This window comes from Prionailurus bengalensis, chromosome A1, assembly GCF_016509475.1.
Source record: "Prionailurus bengalensis isolate Pbe53 chromosome A1, Fcat_Pben_1.1_paternal_pri, whole genome shotgun sequence".
Classification (NCBI taxonomy): domain Eukaryota; kingdom Metazoa; phylum Chordata; class Mammalia; order Carnivora; family Felidae; genus Prionailurus; species Prionailurus bengalensis.
In genome coordinates, this window is record NC_057343.1 from 141420710 (window position 1) to 141436145 (window position 15436).

The 15436-nt window shown below is 41.6% G+C and overlaps 1 protein-coding gene across 3 annotated transcripts in view; it reads left to right on the forward strand.

Moving 5' to 3' along the window:
• Nucleotides 1-15436, forward strand: part of IQGAP2 (IQ motif containing GTPase activating protein 2) — a 296761-nt gene that overhangs the window by 140940 nt on the left and 140385 nt on the right. For all 3 annotated transcript variants that reach the window (XM_043592352.1, XM_043592373.1, XM_043592363.1), the window contains exons 3-4: nucleotides 4417-4573; nucleotides 14828-14905. In XM_043592352.1, coding sequence (XP_043448287.1) covers nucleotides 4417-4573; nucleotides 14828-14905 — 235 coding nt within the window. The remainder of the gene's footprint in view (nucleotides 1-4416; nucleotides 4574-14827; nucleotides 14906-15436) is intronic.

Sequence of the window (15436 nt, forward strand, 5' to 3'; positions counted from 1 at the left end):
TGTCAGGGTTTGCCACCTGTCTCAGGAGAATAGTCTTGGTATCAGCCAATTTTTATTAATCGTACACCAATAATTGAGTTTCCAAGTAGTATATTTTAGAAGACTTTGTGAGATCTTGTCTAGGCTTCTGGGAGTTCTCTAGGAAGTAACTCCATTTGGAGAGGCACTCAGCTTCCCATACCCAATCCCTGCTTGAAACGGCAACCACGAGAGGCAGCCCGTGCCTTTTGCCATTCATCGTTTCAAGACAGGTGACCAAGAGGGAATCGTAAGAGGATGAATGAATCCCCAGGAAATTGACTCAACTCTGACCTTACACTAAAGTGGCGGCAGCGTGTATGTCTCCAAACCATGGGAATCTTAGTGCTGCTCTGGAAGTAGCCTGGGTGAGTCACGAGAAGTTGAAAGTTAGAATTAGAGGAGCAGAGGTCCTGGCAGTTTTTTGAGGTCTTTCACTTACCAGTCGTGTGGCATTGGGCTTTTCCGAGCCTCCGATTATCATCTAAAAATGGTGATCCTTGGGGTGCCTGGGTGGCTCAGTTGGTTAAGCCTCCAACTTCCGCTCAGGTCATGATCTCACAGTTCATTCGTTCGAGCCCCATATGGGCTCTCTGCTGACACCTTGGAACCTGGATCCTGCTTCGGATTCTGTGTGTGTGTCTCTCTCTGTCTGTCCCTCCCTCCCTCCCTCTCTCAAAAATAGATAAACATTAAAAATGAATGAATGAATGAATGAATGAATGAATAAAAATGGTGATCCTAATAACACCTTTTTATGAAGTGATCTTGAGGATTAAGTGATAATTCCCATGAAGTATTAAATACAGGTTCTAGCACAAAACAGTGTGTTAAATATGAGTTACCATTGATAATGGCATCATTTAACTTCCAAGGCAGCAAAAAGGAGATACCTCCATTGATGCCTAATGCTTCAAAAATCTTTGGCAGTGTCCTAGGAGATTTTATGATGCAGTTGTGATGCTTGGAAAAGTTTTTCTGACGCACTCAGAATCTGTCATCAAATCACAATTTATCGGCTACCTACTATGTGTAAACACATTGCCAGGCACAAAGGGATTGTCTATAAACAAGCAGAAGAGATGGCTTTTGCTTTGAGTAGTTCATAATGTGATAAGCATTAGCAGTGGCTGCGTTTTAAATAGGCTGTAGCTAACCCAACTTTTTGGTATCCTTAGTATTTGAAGCCAACTGCACATATATTCGAGTGTAGACGGAAATAAGTGCGGGGGCGCCTGGGTGCCTCAGACACTTAACATCCAACTCTTGGTTTAGGCTCAGGTCAAGATCACATAGATCATGGGATTAAGCCCCACATTGGGCTCTGCACTGACTACGTGGAGCCTGCTTGGGATTCTCTCTCTCCCTCTCCCCCTCCCTCTCTCTGCCCCTCCCCTGCTTATGCTCTTTCTCTCTCTCACGATAAATTTTTTTTAAGTGTGACTATCTTTTTTTTTTAACAAGCACAAGTCTAAAATACCGTATTTCACTTTTTATTTTAACTTCCTGCCCTTTGCTCCCTATTGTCAATTTAACCCCTTCCACAACCAGTTGTAAGGTTACCTCTCCCCCACTCCTGACACATATACTCCAATCCCAGAATGGTGATAAAGCAACTATATATTGTGTGAAATGCAATTTCTTAAATTTCCAAGCTAATTATTCAAAAACAGATTGTGTTTTTATATGAATTAGCATAATACCTTGATTTGTAATTTATGTCACTTAGAAAATTGGCCTCACAGGGGCACTTGTTGTGATGAGCCCTGGGTGTTGTATGTAAGTGATGAATCACTGAACTCTACTTTGGAAACCAATGCTGCACTGTATGTTAACTAACTAAAATATAAATTAAAAGAAAGATTAGAAAATTGGCCTACTGTGGTTTTTAATTTGGCCAGATTTTTATTTAAAAAGCAACATTATCATCTATTGCTTAATTTTTTAAAAATTTCTCAACCTTGTGGTACTCTTACCTCCGTGATTTGAAGCAAGGCTCACATATACCCCATATCCCTTATATCCCTCATATGTGATATGTGAAAGTCAAGGTCTTCGTGTTGTTTTACCAGTTGCTTATTCTCTCAGTTTCACAGTCTCCCTAGGATCTTAGGTTGTGAGAAGAACCTCATCATCCCATCCTTCTAATTCCCTATCCCTTTAGCAGAGGAGAAAGCAGGCCCCTAGAGCTTAGGGGACATACTTGGGGTCAGACAGTGGTCATGGGCTGTGTCCCCCATGCAGAGAGCTCTCTTCACACCAGGCCCCACCTGGTAATATTTTCCTTTCCTTTAACCTCCTTCTCTAAACTGTCACCAAGTCCTGTTACTGCTTTCTCAAAATGTCTGCTGGCTTTCCACCTTCCCATCTCTTCCCATCTAATCCAGTCCCTCAGTTCTTCCCAATGGGAAAGGCCTGACAGAGCGCTTTGTCTCCAGGCATCCATCATACAAGATGAATTTTCTCTAATTACCACTGTCAGCGTGTCACTCCTCAGCTGCGAAGCTGCCAGGAGCTCCCTGCTTCCTTTGGCCACAGATAACAACACTTCTCCTGTGCTAGATGCTCCAGAGCCTGGCTTGGTATATTCAGCCTCATTTCCTTTCTCTCCATGAGCCCCAGAAGCCCAAAGTCTTGTGTGGGTTTTCTCCATGACTCAGCCATGTTTCCTTTGTGCGTTTATCCTGTCTTGCTCCCCGGTTTCTAGCACTTCTCTGCCTTCCCAAATACTCTATTTTTCTAGGCCAGATCCAAGTCCCATCACCTTTTTAGCGCTCTCCCTCATTAGTCCAGTGATGAACTAATCACCCTCCTTTATTCCCAGCCTTAATTTTTTTTAATTTGTTTATTTTTAGAGAGAGAGAGGGACTGTGCACACGTGTGCAAACATAAGCATGTGCACCAGTGGGGGAGGGGCAGAGGGAGAGAGAGAATCTCAAGCAGACTCCGTGCTGTCAGCACAGAGCTGGGGGAGGGGCTTGATCCCATGAACCATGAGATCATGACCTGAGCTGAAACCACGAGTCAGAGGCCTAACTGACTGAGCCACCCAGGCACCCCTCCCAGCCTTAATCTTAAGCACTAGCATGTAGCATCGGGCATAATAAACTTTCTTATATGATTCTGTGGTTTTTCCTTGGAATTGCATTGCCTTTTCAATTATACTCAATGCCCTTTAAAGGCATGTTTATGTTTATATTTGTTTATATTTTTATGTTGGTATTTTTCTCATATATTCTATGTTTTACAGTGCTTAATAAGCGGTCAGTAAATATCCATTGCTTATTAGGGGTTCTCGGAGCTTTTAAAAGATGTTGCCAACAAGCAGTTAAGATATTTTACAACATTCACTGCTTGGATCAGGATCATTTGTTAATATTGCAGAACAGTGTTCTCTTGTGCCAAATGTTGATAAGATCACCTGCGGATGTGTTAATGGTCTTTAGGCAGGGACTGGCCGTATAGGTACGGTACTCATACTAATAGTTTGTTTGTGGATCGATGGCAAAGGTGGGGGCTCCTGTGCCGAACACCTGCACGTCTACCTCTTGGATCTTACGGTAGGTTAATAGTTACTTGAGAACAGATAGAAATAGGATTATCTTTATAAGTCTGGCAAATTCTCAACACACCAGCCTGAAATGTGAGCTGGCCCAGCCTCCCCTCCCACTGTGTGTCCTTGAGCCTGTAATGACCTCGGTGCTCTCTTTTCTACAGTACTGGCACAATGTCCTAAGATTTAATCTGATCTTTTTCTGAGATATTTTTTTCATAATTCAGTAAATACTGCATTTTCCTGCAAAAGTAAGAAAGTTGTAATAATTTCCTAGTATTGGAAAAAGGAACATATATTATTTGAAGAAAACTTTTTGAATTTTTGATGCCCCTTTCCACACCTTCTTACCTTCTCTGGTAGTCATTTCTGGACAACAGAGACAAGCTGCAGATTTTACCAGACCTTGGGCTGTGCTTTCCCCAAGGCATCAGCCCTACAAAAATCTCCTCCACTTTGGGTTCATAAACCTGGAATTACATTTTCTTTCATGTCAGCAGACAAATTCCACCCGTACAAAATGGTTTGGCCATTTTACTCTTTGCCACAGAAGAAAATTGGCAGAGACTCAGACAAAGGTGAAGCTGACAAGCCCTGGCATGGAACTGAGTTTGGTGGCTCTGGGCTTTGAGTCCCCCTTGTTCATACTGTATTCTGAATCCTGGCCCACCCAGAAAGTTCTCTCTTCCCATCCCAGACAGCTAAAGATGTTTCAGATCGTGCTCCCTTTTTTAATGTCTCCAGCAGATGTACCGAGGTGCTGTGTCTCTTCATCTACACAGACTTACCCAACTGGAGTCACTTGAAGGTTTTGTTTTTTGTTTTGTTTTTTTTCATCCTTCTAGGTGGATGGAAGTCTGCTTAGTTGAAGAATTGCCACCAACCACTGAACTGGAAGAAGGGCTCCGGAATGGAGTTTACCTTGCAAAGTTAGCCAAGTTCTTTGCCCCAAAAATGGTATCAGAGAAAAAGATCTATGATGTGGAACAAACACGTTATAAGGTAACTGAGATCTAATTGGTTTTGGCTCCCATCTAAAAGTGAAAGTTCAGTATTTAATTTCCTTTCCCTGCGTTTACTCTGGGTGTTTGTACAAGGATTTTGTGGAATGGGGGGAGGGGATGTCCTTGGTGTTTGAAGCCTGTTAATAATGATTCCTGAGGCAGCAGCAGTTTTCAAAGCAGAGCGTTTCTATTTTTGGGCTGAGACTGAGACACATCTGATGTGTGGGGCTTCCCAGACTCCCCGCCCCATTCTTCCTTCATGGAGGTCATTTTTATTAGTACCAGTAAATGTAAAAGTGAGGGCACTCTACCCTCTTTTTTCTGCCACCAACTCAGTTTATTAGCTCCCTTGTTCTCATCAAGGAGTAAAGTACCCAGCTGGGACTTGAACTTGTGGCCCCAAAGAGTTAGGGCCAATGTGATCCAATGAATAATAATTTTGAGTAGTCAAGTAGGAATTCTGTTCCATTTAATGCTTAAAACAAAATAAGACTAATTTTTTTGTAGGCAACCAATTTTAATTATTTCATGGCTAATTTGGGAGTGTACACGGGGGAGAAGACAAAACCAAAATAAACAATAGTCTTAATTTTAAAAATGACATTTTAGAGACACATGTCTAAATATTTACAGACAGTGTGATATATTTAGGATTTGCTCCACAGTAATCAGGAGGAGGATGGAAAGAGATTCAAGACTGGCCGTAAGTTCATTATTGTTGAGGTTGAATGATGGGTACATAGGAGTTCATTAACTCTGTTTCATCAACATTATGTTTGACATTTTCCATTAAGAAATGAAGGAGAAAAAGGCAAACACCAACGTGAATGATTCCTCCATTAAATGTGTCTTCAAAAAGGAGTTTTTAAGTGTGTGGTATTCTCTCCTGGAGTAAGTGATTTCTTGTGCACTTTGGGCCAGGATTTCCAAAGCTGCTTTGAAATGCGATTCTTTATTTTCTTAATCTGTTGTACAATTGACCCCTGACCAAAGAGGGTGTTAGGGATGCCCCTCCCAATGCAGTCAGAAATCCGAATATAACTTATGTGTGTATGTGTCATTTATTTTATGGTCATTTATTTTCAGAAAGTAACCTTAACCGACACTCTTAATTTACATCCTTCCAACTACAATCCTGCCTCTGTGGGAAAAAAGGGAATATGGGAACTGAAGAGGGATTGGGGAGATCTTCTTTAATCTTACAGGGGAAGGTGTCCATCTGCTTGGGTTGTCTGCTTATTCACTCGGTTGCGTTTGATTATCAGTTCCGATTCCGGGATTTGTTGGAAGAGGTGGAGCATTATAATCAGATGTGCCTTCAAATGCTTTTTCCTGAAAGAGAGTGAGCTGTTCAACTTTACAGAACCTCACCTTTTGACTCTGTTAATCAAAGACCAGAATACTCTATATTGACATTACTTACAGAAAATTTAAATGAGTTTCTGCAAAGTGTCTAAGAAGGGATTTAGAAAACAGTACTCATTTAATTTTTCTATTTACCTTTGTCTCTCCGAAAACTTAACCAATAGCCTCCTGTTGACTAGAAACCTTTACCAATAAGATAAGTTGATGAACACATATTTTGTATGTCATATGTATTATATACTGTATTCTTATAACAAAATAAGGTAGAGAAAAGAAAATGTTATCAAGAAAATCATAAGGAAGAGAAAATATATTTATAGTACTGTACATTTATTGATAAAAAATCTGCATATAAGTGAGACCCACGCAATTCGAACCTGTGTTGTTCAAGGGTCAACCCTATTTAGATCTTTGTATTGTTTTTTGGTTTTTTTTTTTTAGCTGCAGATTGTCTAGTATCTTTAAAAGTTCCTTGTCAGGGCGCCTGGGTGGCGCAGTCGGTTAAGCGTCCGACTTCAGCCAGGTCACGATCTCGCGGTCTGGGAGTTCGAGCCCCGCGTTGGGCTCTGGGCCGATGGCTCAGAGCCTGGAGCCTGTTTCCGATTCTGTGTCTCCCTCTCTCTCTGCCCCTCCCCCGTTCATGCTCTGTCTCTCTCTGTCCCAAAAATAAATAAACGTTGAAAAAAAAATTAAAAAAAAAAAAAGTTCCTTGTCTTAAAATTGCAGGGACAACACTTAGTTGAAAATGGAATGCTTTCCCATTAATTGAATGATTCACACTACCCTTCAGTTGTTATTGAAACAAGATTTATTTTTTAAAAGTGTATATTTAGGGAAAAAATAGTTGCGAATAGAGAGGAGGCAAACTATAAAAGACTCTTAAATACAGAGAACAAACTGAGGACTGATGGGTGTGGGGGCCTTGGGGTGCAGGGAAAATGGGTGATGGGCATTGAGGAGGGCCCTTGGGATGAGCACTGGGTGTTGTTTGTAAGCGATGAATCATGGGAATCCACTCCTGAAGCCAAGAATACCCTGTATACCCTGTATGTTAGCTAACCTGGCAATAAATTATAATAGACAGATACATAGATACATAGATAAAATATGTGTATTTAATTCAGAGCAAATGTTTGAGTTACTATTTGGGCTAACCATAGAGAAGAGGAATTGAGAAATCTTCTGCGTTTGTTTTCATATTCTAGTCTAAAAGATAACTGAGCAGAAGTTTCTGCCTTGGATAATGTTAGGAAAAAAAATGTTTGTGTTTGTTAAAGTACTTTTGACTTTATCAAGTCATGTGTTTTACCCCAGCCTTTAACTTATTATGCTAGCCTTTCACAAGACTTTACTGAATCATTGATTTAGTCAGGCAAAGTTACTGTTTTTTAATTTTGAAAAATACTTATTTTAGTTCCAAAAAGAACAGAAAAAAAATATTTGTATCCCCACACAACAAAATAAATTAACGTTTGTCCACATTTTGCAGCACGATTCGTCTTTTTCTTCATTGCTTCTAGAAGGATTATTACCAAGCCCTAGGCCTATTTCTACTAACAGTTGTGTAGATTTGATGACAGACTTAAAGGGTAGTAGGTTGGGCTTGGCTCTAGCCTGTCCTGAAAGGGAATTGTGGGTATTTTGTTTTGACATTGGGAGTAGTGAGAATCAGGCCAGCAAGATCCTCCGTGGAGCCTCAGAACAGAGGCTGGGCTAATTCGTTTCTCCTCTTGGCACACCATACACCTTTGAATACAACTTTGTCCACAGCCTAACTGTGGACCCTCTCAAGGCAACTCATACAGGTGCTATTTCCTCCTGGCATCAGAGAGCCTACTATTGGAATGAATAGCACTTCTCTTTGGGACAGGGGAAGTACTTCCAGTCTCTTGTTACAAAATGAAATACCTGTGGAGCACAGGCAGGTGATGACATTCCTGAACAAAACCTTAAGAGAGATGGAAGTATTGTGTTTGCAACTCCTGCCCATCGGGCCCTGGAAAACAGATACACAGAAGAAGGGATGATACTAGGAGAGGGGCAGAGAGAAGGGAAATAGCATCGGGGGGGCGGGGAGCAGGTTGGTGCCAGCTGTGATGTGGGGAAAAAATACAGGACCAGTGGAGACTACCCTTCTGTTGATTGACTGGAGAAAGGAGGCTTTTTTTTTTTCCTTTTTCTTTTTTAGTTTTTTTTTTAATGTTTGTTTATTTTTGAGAGAGAGAGCACAAGCCGGGCAGGGGGCAGGAAGAGAGGGAGACACAGGGTCCGAAGCAAGCTCTGCACTATCAGCACAGAGTCTGATGCAGAGCTCAAATCTATGAACCGTGAGAACATAACCTGAGCCGAAGTCAGATGCTTAACCAACTGAGTCACCCAGGTGCTCCCCCACCTTTTCCCCCCTTTTATTAAATCTCTGAGAAGGCCTAATGTCTTTGAAAAGAAACTTCTAGTGATTTACCACATAATCATAAAACGTTAAGGCCATTTCCTTCATTTTACAAAATTGAAAGGAGTCAGATATTCGTGAACAGGAGACTTAACTTCCTGTTCTTGGGTTCTGTAGGACTAAAGCCCTTGGCAAGGAGCACCCAGTCATGGGACTGAGACACAAGGGAACTCAGGTTAACACAGGCCCACCCCTTTGATAAGCCTTCTGGAAACCATGAGTTCAGTGAGTGTGGGCTCTCACTGCAGCGTCTGCTTAGACTGCAGCCATAAAATACGACCTGCCCATTAGGCGCTGTGTCTCGAGGCACAGGCTCTGTCCCTGAACTCTGAAGGCCTCAGTTTGGGCAATGATGGCTCTGAGTTGAGCCGATCAGAACTCTCATTGCCATCCCATCCTCTTTGTTCGCCAGCTTATGTACAACCCTGGCCCCTCATTAAGGTTACAAAGGTGACCTAGGTAGTAGAGTTAAACCTTCTAATGATGAGTGCCCTTTCCCTGGCCACCCCTACCTCTGACTCCAGGTCGCAGTAATGTGACCATGCCGTGTGTGCTATGACCCCTGACACTGTCTCTCTTCGATGCAGCATGGTGTACCTTAATGATGACCTTTATCGTGAAGGCAGGGACCATGTATGTTGTCCGTGCAGTGTCCTCAGTGAACAGAGTAGACTGTAGCCCATAGTAGGATAGTAGGTGCAAGGGAAAGAGCTGTTTAGTAAAAAGAAAAGAAAAGAAAAGAAAAGAAAAGAAAAGAAAAGAAAAGAAAAGAGAAAGTAGTTTCAAATAAGCCTAAGGACCCCATTCCTTCTGTGCTTTGATACTGGAGGTGCTTGGAGTCTGATACTCTTCCGTCAAGTATGATGCTCAGACTTCCGGTAGGGTCACTTGATGCCTGTGTGTAAAAATGTGGGCTCCTGGGCCCACCAGAGACTGTTGAGTCAGGCAGGGTCTCTTGGCCAGGGACCCAGGAAGCTACACGCTTAATAATTATCCCAGGTGATGCTTATGTACTACCTAGCTTTGAGAACCACTGCTCCAATGGTAGACAAACAATATAACACATTTTAATGAAGTTACAGGGAAAGAAGATAAAGTACTATGATAGAAACACATACGGGGTAGAACTTATTTATCTGTACGGTGCTTACAATACCTGCTTGTACCAGGAACTGTTCTGGGCACACGAGGCAGCGTGGTGAGCAAGGCAGACATGATTTCATGGCACTTAGGCTTGAGGAGACAAGTTATAAGCGAGTACACAATTGTGAGTTGTGATGAGTATATGAAGGAAGGAATTAAAGCCACTGTTGTTGACAGGTAGCCACAGACAGAAGATGAGCTTCTCTGAAGAGATGTTTATTTACTCTAAGGCAGGAAAAATGAGAGGAAAATCATCCATGTGCAGCTTTAAAGGTGGGGAGTGGGGAGTACAGTCCAGAGATGAAGGAACCTGTTTTTGAGAGACTCGAGGAAGAAAAGAACTTAGACAAATGGAGTGGCTGAAAGGCTGCGGTGAGAGACAGTGGTGAAAAATGACACCAGGATGGAGGCAGAGACAGATCACACAGCCAGGCTGGAAGATCTGTGATTTCATCCTAAGTTACTACAGAGGAAGCCATTGAAATGTTAAACAGAGACATCATGGCTTTAAAAAGATGAGTCTGGCAGCGCCTGGGTGGCTCAGTTGACTAAACATCCGACTTTGGCTCAGGTTATGATCTCACAGTTCGTGGGTTCGAGTCCCATGTCCGGCTCTGTGCTGACAGCTCGGAGCTGGAGCCTGCTTTAGGATTCTCTCTCTCTCTCTCTCTCTCTCTCTCTCTCTCTGCCCCTCCCTTGCTCGCTTGCTTGCTTGCTCCCTCTCTCTGTCTGTCTCTCTCTCAAAAATAAACATTAAAAAAAAGATGAGTCTGCTGCCATGTGGAGAAGAAATGGGAGGATGAGGGTGAGGCAGTCCGATGAGGGGATAATTCAGCCCAAGTGACTGGTAACAGTGGCCTGCACAGACGAGAATTAAATGGATGCAAGAGGGAAAATAACCTGCAAACGTGGTAGAAATGGGTAGAGGGCAGTGAAGAGAGGATGTCTGGGTGGCCGGCCAGTGGGATGTGACCAAGGAGAGAGCGCCAGTTCTAAAGGGGTAGGACGGCGAAGAGGCCAAGGCTTCCATGTTGGGCGCTTTAAAGATCAGTGGGTGTTCCCAAGGTGGCTAGGATGGACGAGAGAAAGAGGAGGGGAGAGAGATGGGCATTCCTTGAGCTTGATGAGGTTCAAGGACAGAAAACAATATCTGTTCAAATACAGCACTGATAGTTGTAGACTTATAATAGATGTTGACTACTGAAGTGAGCCTTAGGTAGGAAATGCATATACAGTGGTTAGTAGTAGTAAGCTGTAGAAATCAGAGTACTTCAGAGACTGGCTTCATCACTAACTTTGCCTCTGTGAGTCTTGGTTTCCTCAGCTTTAAAGTGGTATTACTAATAATAGTCTGAACCTTTGTACAGATACTGTAAGGAAAATAATGTGATCATCCATGCAAAGTACTTGTTACAGTGCCTGACAGAGAGTTCCTTCTCCATAAAATAAGCAAATCAAAATAATTATTGGCTTTTAAGCAATCTCTTTGTTCTAAAGTGCTTTGATTTTCTTGTGTAAGAAGTTACCATCCAAAGAAGACTTAAATAATTCCTCATCTATTCCATTTAAGCTAGAATAACCTTATTTGCTGGTGACATAGGTCAGCAGTAGAAAATCAGCATTTACTTTCTGATCCAGTATCTGGAAGAAATTAGGTGGATGGACACTAACAATCCTTTCCTAAATAGGACTATAGACCTGTCACCTAGTCTGATAGAAATATGTAGAATTGGTGAAAGAAGGGAGACAGGTGAAAGTGGTTATAATGGACTAAGATTATGTTGAGCCTAGGGGTGCCTGGGTGGCTCAATCAGTTAAGTGTCCGACTTCAGCTCAGGTCATGATCTCACAGTTGTGGGTTCAAGCCCCGTGTCGGGCTCTGCACTGGACCGCTCAGAGCCTGGAGCTTGCTTGGGATTCTGTGTCTCTCTCTTCTCTGTGCCTCTCCCTGGCTCACACCCTGTCTCTCTCTTTCTCTCTCTCTGAAAAATAAATTTAAAACATTAAAAAAAAATTATTTAAAGAGTATTTTGAGCCTAAGTGTGTAGAAGACCATTTTTGTTCTAACTGAAGTAAATATAGTAACTTGAAGATGTTAATGCATGTTACTCACTGAACTTTGCTTCTTAAATATGTACCCATAGGATTCTGAAGTCAGCATTCTTCAGATGTTTAAAATGGATAAAGGATTTGAGATCTGTCATTTTATTTACTGTAGAAATAGGATCAAGATAAGCACGCTTTCGTTCAGTGCCCCTTACATGAAGCACTAAACCTTTTTCTGATCTTAAGGTGAATAAAAGTTTTGAGTCTAGTCTTAGAGCGTATAATAACTATAATAAACTGGTATTTATTGCCTTTTTGGTGTACTTCACAACTAACTGCTTTATGCATATTCTCATTTAATCTCCTCTGCTCAAAGAAGCATACTATACCCATCTTATGGCTGAGGAATCAAGGTTCAAAGAGATTTGTAACTTTCCTGAGGTTACCTAGCTAGTAAGACCACTAAATGGATGGGGGTGTCTGTTTCATGGTTTGGATTGTTGAAGCCCGCCCAGGTGAAGACCCCCTCCCCCCTGAAACCAAGTTTCAAACAAGGGGCAAATAAAATTAAGTTTATTTAACTTGGGGCAAGGAAAAAAAATGCATACCTATGGGACTATGAGGAGGATAAAGTAGAGGCTTCGTGTAGATTTGGGCTTGTACTGGTGATGCTAACACGGATTTAGCGAAGCAAGGACCAGTTACCTTTGAGGTGTTGTCAGGAAGCAGGATCAGTTTGGTGTTTTGGTAATTTTTATGTAGGAGGTGAGAGATGGAATGAAGACTACATTGTCATCCATCAAAACGGTCGTTCCATCTTAGTTGGAATAGTGGGACATTGAGTTAATTTGTGGTGCCTAGGGCCCTCTTCTCTGTCTTTTTTGTGGTTGTTAGAGGGTGAAAGCGAGTGGGGGAGAGTGGGAGAAAACAGAGAGAGAGAATCTCAAGCGGGCTCCACATTTCATGCCGGGCCCAACACGGAACTTGCTCCCATGACCCTGGGATCATGACCTTGAACCGAAATCAAGAATCAGATGCCCAACCAACTGAGCCAGCCAGATGCCCCTCTCTTCTCTATCTTGATGTGATGATTGTGGGTTTTTCCCATCTCCTCCCTCCATGGTCAGAGTGGCTGTGTCTGACAACTGTTTGTATTCTGCAAAAGTTGTTTGTGCTAAGTCACCCTCAGACTCTACCACCTGACCCTTCACCCTCTAGGCTCCCTCTCTCTCCCCGACCTCCTCCCTCTTTCCCTCTCACCCCTCTTCCCTCTCCCTTTGCCTCTCCTGCCTCTAGTGATGTCATAGTAAGTGCTGATTTTTTCCATCTAGAGAATAATCCCACCATCATGAGTTCCTATGCTCTAACATTGGGGAATGTTAGCAAAAGGAAGATTTTCAGACTAAGGGAGACTTCATCTTGAATCTCATTTCAACACACTTAATTTGATCTTAGGCAAAATAGTTCATCTTTTTGGTTCAGGTTTCCTCATCTCTAAAAACTGGGAAATGATAATTGCCTTGCAAAGTGTTTTGAAAATTAGAGATAATTTTATTTTTTTTATTTTTTATTTTTTTATTCTCAAGTTAGTTGACATACAGTATAGTCTGGGCTTCAGGAGTAGAACTCAGTGATTCATGGAAAATTAGAGATAATTTTCATACAGTGCTTGGCACACCAGAGTCCAATCTCTGGCCACACAGAGTCCAATATGGCCACTATTAAAAAGGCATAAACATTTATCAAATGTTAATTTCACTTAGGCTTTGTAAAGTCTAACAGCAACAAAAATACTTTCTGATATATAAATTATTTGACTGTAGAAAGTCACAGAAGATGGGAAGAGCCAGGCTTTATGAATGTGATGATCGGCTGTTGAATATTACATGATGAAATTTGCTGTAATTACAGTTATTAAAATGTAAAATAAAATACATAACATTATGCTACTCATTTAGCTAATTAAAAACACAAGGTAGTGTTAAAGCTCCCAACATTTCATTACCTGATAAAACTTCATTAGATACAGGCAAGGATACCATAGTTATAGACTGGGCAGAAAAAAAATAAAATGGTGGCTGATGAAGATTGTAAAGAAAAACGGAAGACCTAGAAAGCCTATTCTCATTGTGTGGGTAGAAAAAGTTCTTGTAAAACATTTCCACTGAAGGTTTACTTCTTACACAAGGCAAAGGTTAGGATTAACTTATAGGAGGAATACAGGTGCCTGGGTGCCTCAGTCATTTAAGTGTCCAACTCTCAATTTCAGCTCAGGTCATGATCTCACGTTTTGTGAGATCGAGCCTGTGTCAGGCTCTGGGCTGATAGCATGGAGCCTGCTTGGGATTCTCTCTCTCACTTTCTGTCTCTACCCCTCCCCTGCCCATGCTGTCTCTCCCTTTCTCAAATAAATAAACCTTTTTAAATAATTGTAGGAGAAAGAGGGGCACCTGGGTGGCTCAGATGGTTGGGCATCTGACTTTGGCGCAGGTCATGATCTCGCAGTTCACAAGTTCAAGCCCCGCATTAGGCTCTGTGCTGCCAGCTCAGAGCCTGGAGCTTGCTTCAGATTCGGTGTCTTCCTCTCTCTCTGCCCCTCCCCTGCTCATATTCTCTCTCTCTCTCTCTCTCTCTCTCTCTCTCTCTCTCTCTGTCTCAGAAATAAATAAACATTTTTAAAAATTTTTAAATAATTATAGGAGGAAGAGATACTACAATATACCTCTGAATTGTGGGATGGTTTTTGTTTTCATCTTTGTATTCTTGTGTGTTTTCCAGGTTTTCTACAGAAATCATATTTATGATTGGAAAAAATATTTTGCCAAAACCAGAAACCAGGAAAAAAGACATTTAATCTTCTAAAAATCTCGTTTTTCTTGAAGTTGCTAGTTTTTTCAGCCGTGGTTGGCAAAATCTTGACACCGTGTGTGTGTATGTGTGCGTGCATGCTTGTGCACACGTGTCTCATAAAACATCCTTAGGCATGTGCTAGACATTAAATGGTCTTTGAGATTCTAGTTCAGAGTTACCTCAAATATGTGAATCGTGGAAATTGGAATGGTCTATTATAAACAGTGTTGCTGAGATAGCCTAGTCTCCTTTATTGTGTCTCCAGTTACTTTATGATTTAATAACTCTATTTTAGGAGAAATACAATTGGAAAACATCCTGCTAATGAAATAAAGTTGTTACAAATGACTCACTTTTGACGTGGTCCCTTCTTCTCCTCTCTCCCCATCCTTGCATTAGAAATCCGGCCTCCATTTTCGACACACAGATAATACAGTCCAGTGGTTACGAGCAATGGAGTCTATTGGTCTACCCAAGGTAAGCCTGAAGTGGGAAGCCAAAAGGGGTCATTGCAAACTCCTCATTATGAAAAAGGACTTCGTATACTGGGGTATGTTAATGGAGCAGATGGCCTTATTGCCTCAGGCATGACAAATGTGAGGACTAAACAGGAATATGGAAAGGCCTATACAAAGTAATCTATGACAAGAACTCAGAATTAAGTGTGTATACAAATTGAGAGCAGCTAGGTGTAACTGTGTATAAATGAAACAAGGTCAGAACAAGCTTTACAGGTAGATAGTTGATTTAAAATAGTCACCTCCTTTTTTGTGTTGCCATATGTACTTTATATAATGTATTATCTTAGTCTAGATTGTATCTCTCTAAATTATCGCGATAAAGGTATTTTTAGAAAGTATTGTTATAAATCATATTCTCACTTTAAATGTTAAAAGCTACTGGGTTACAGCCCTGACTCTTGAAATAGCTGTCCCAAATAAAATTCTGCAAATATTCAGAGCTTCTTAGATTGAAAGAGCAGGTGCCCTTAAGCCTGAGAGACAAATA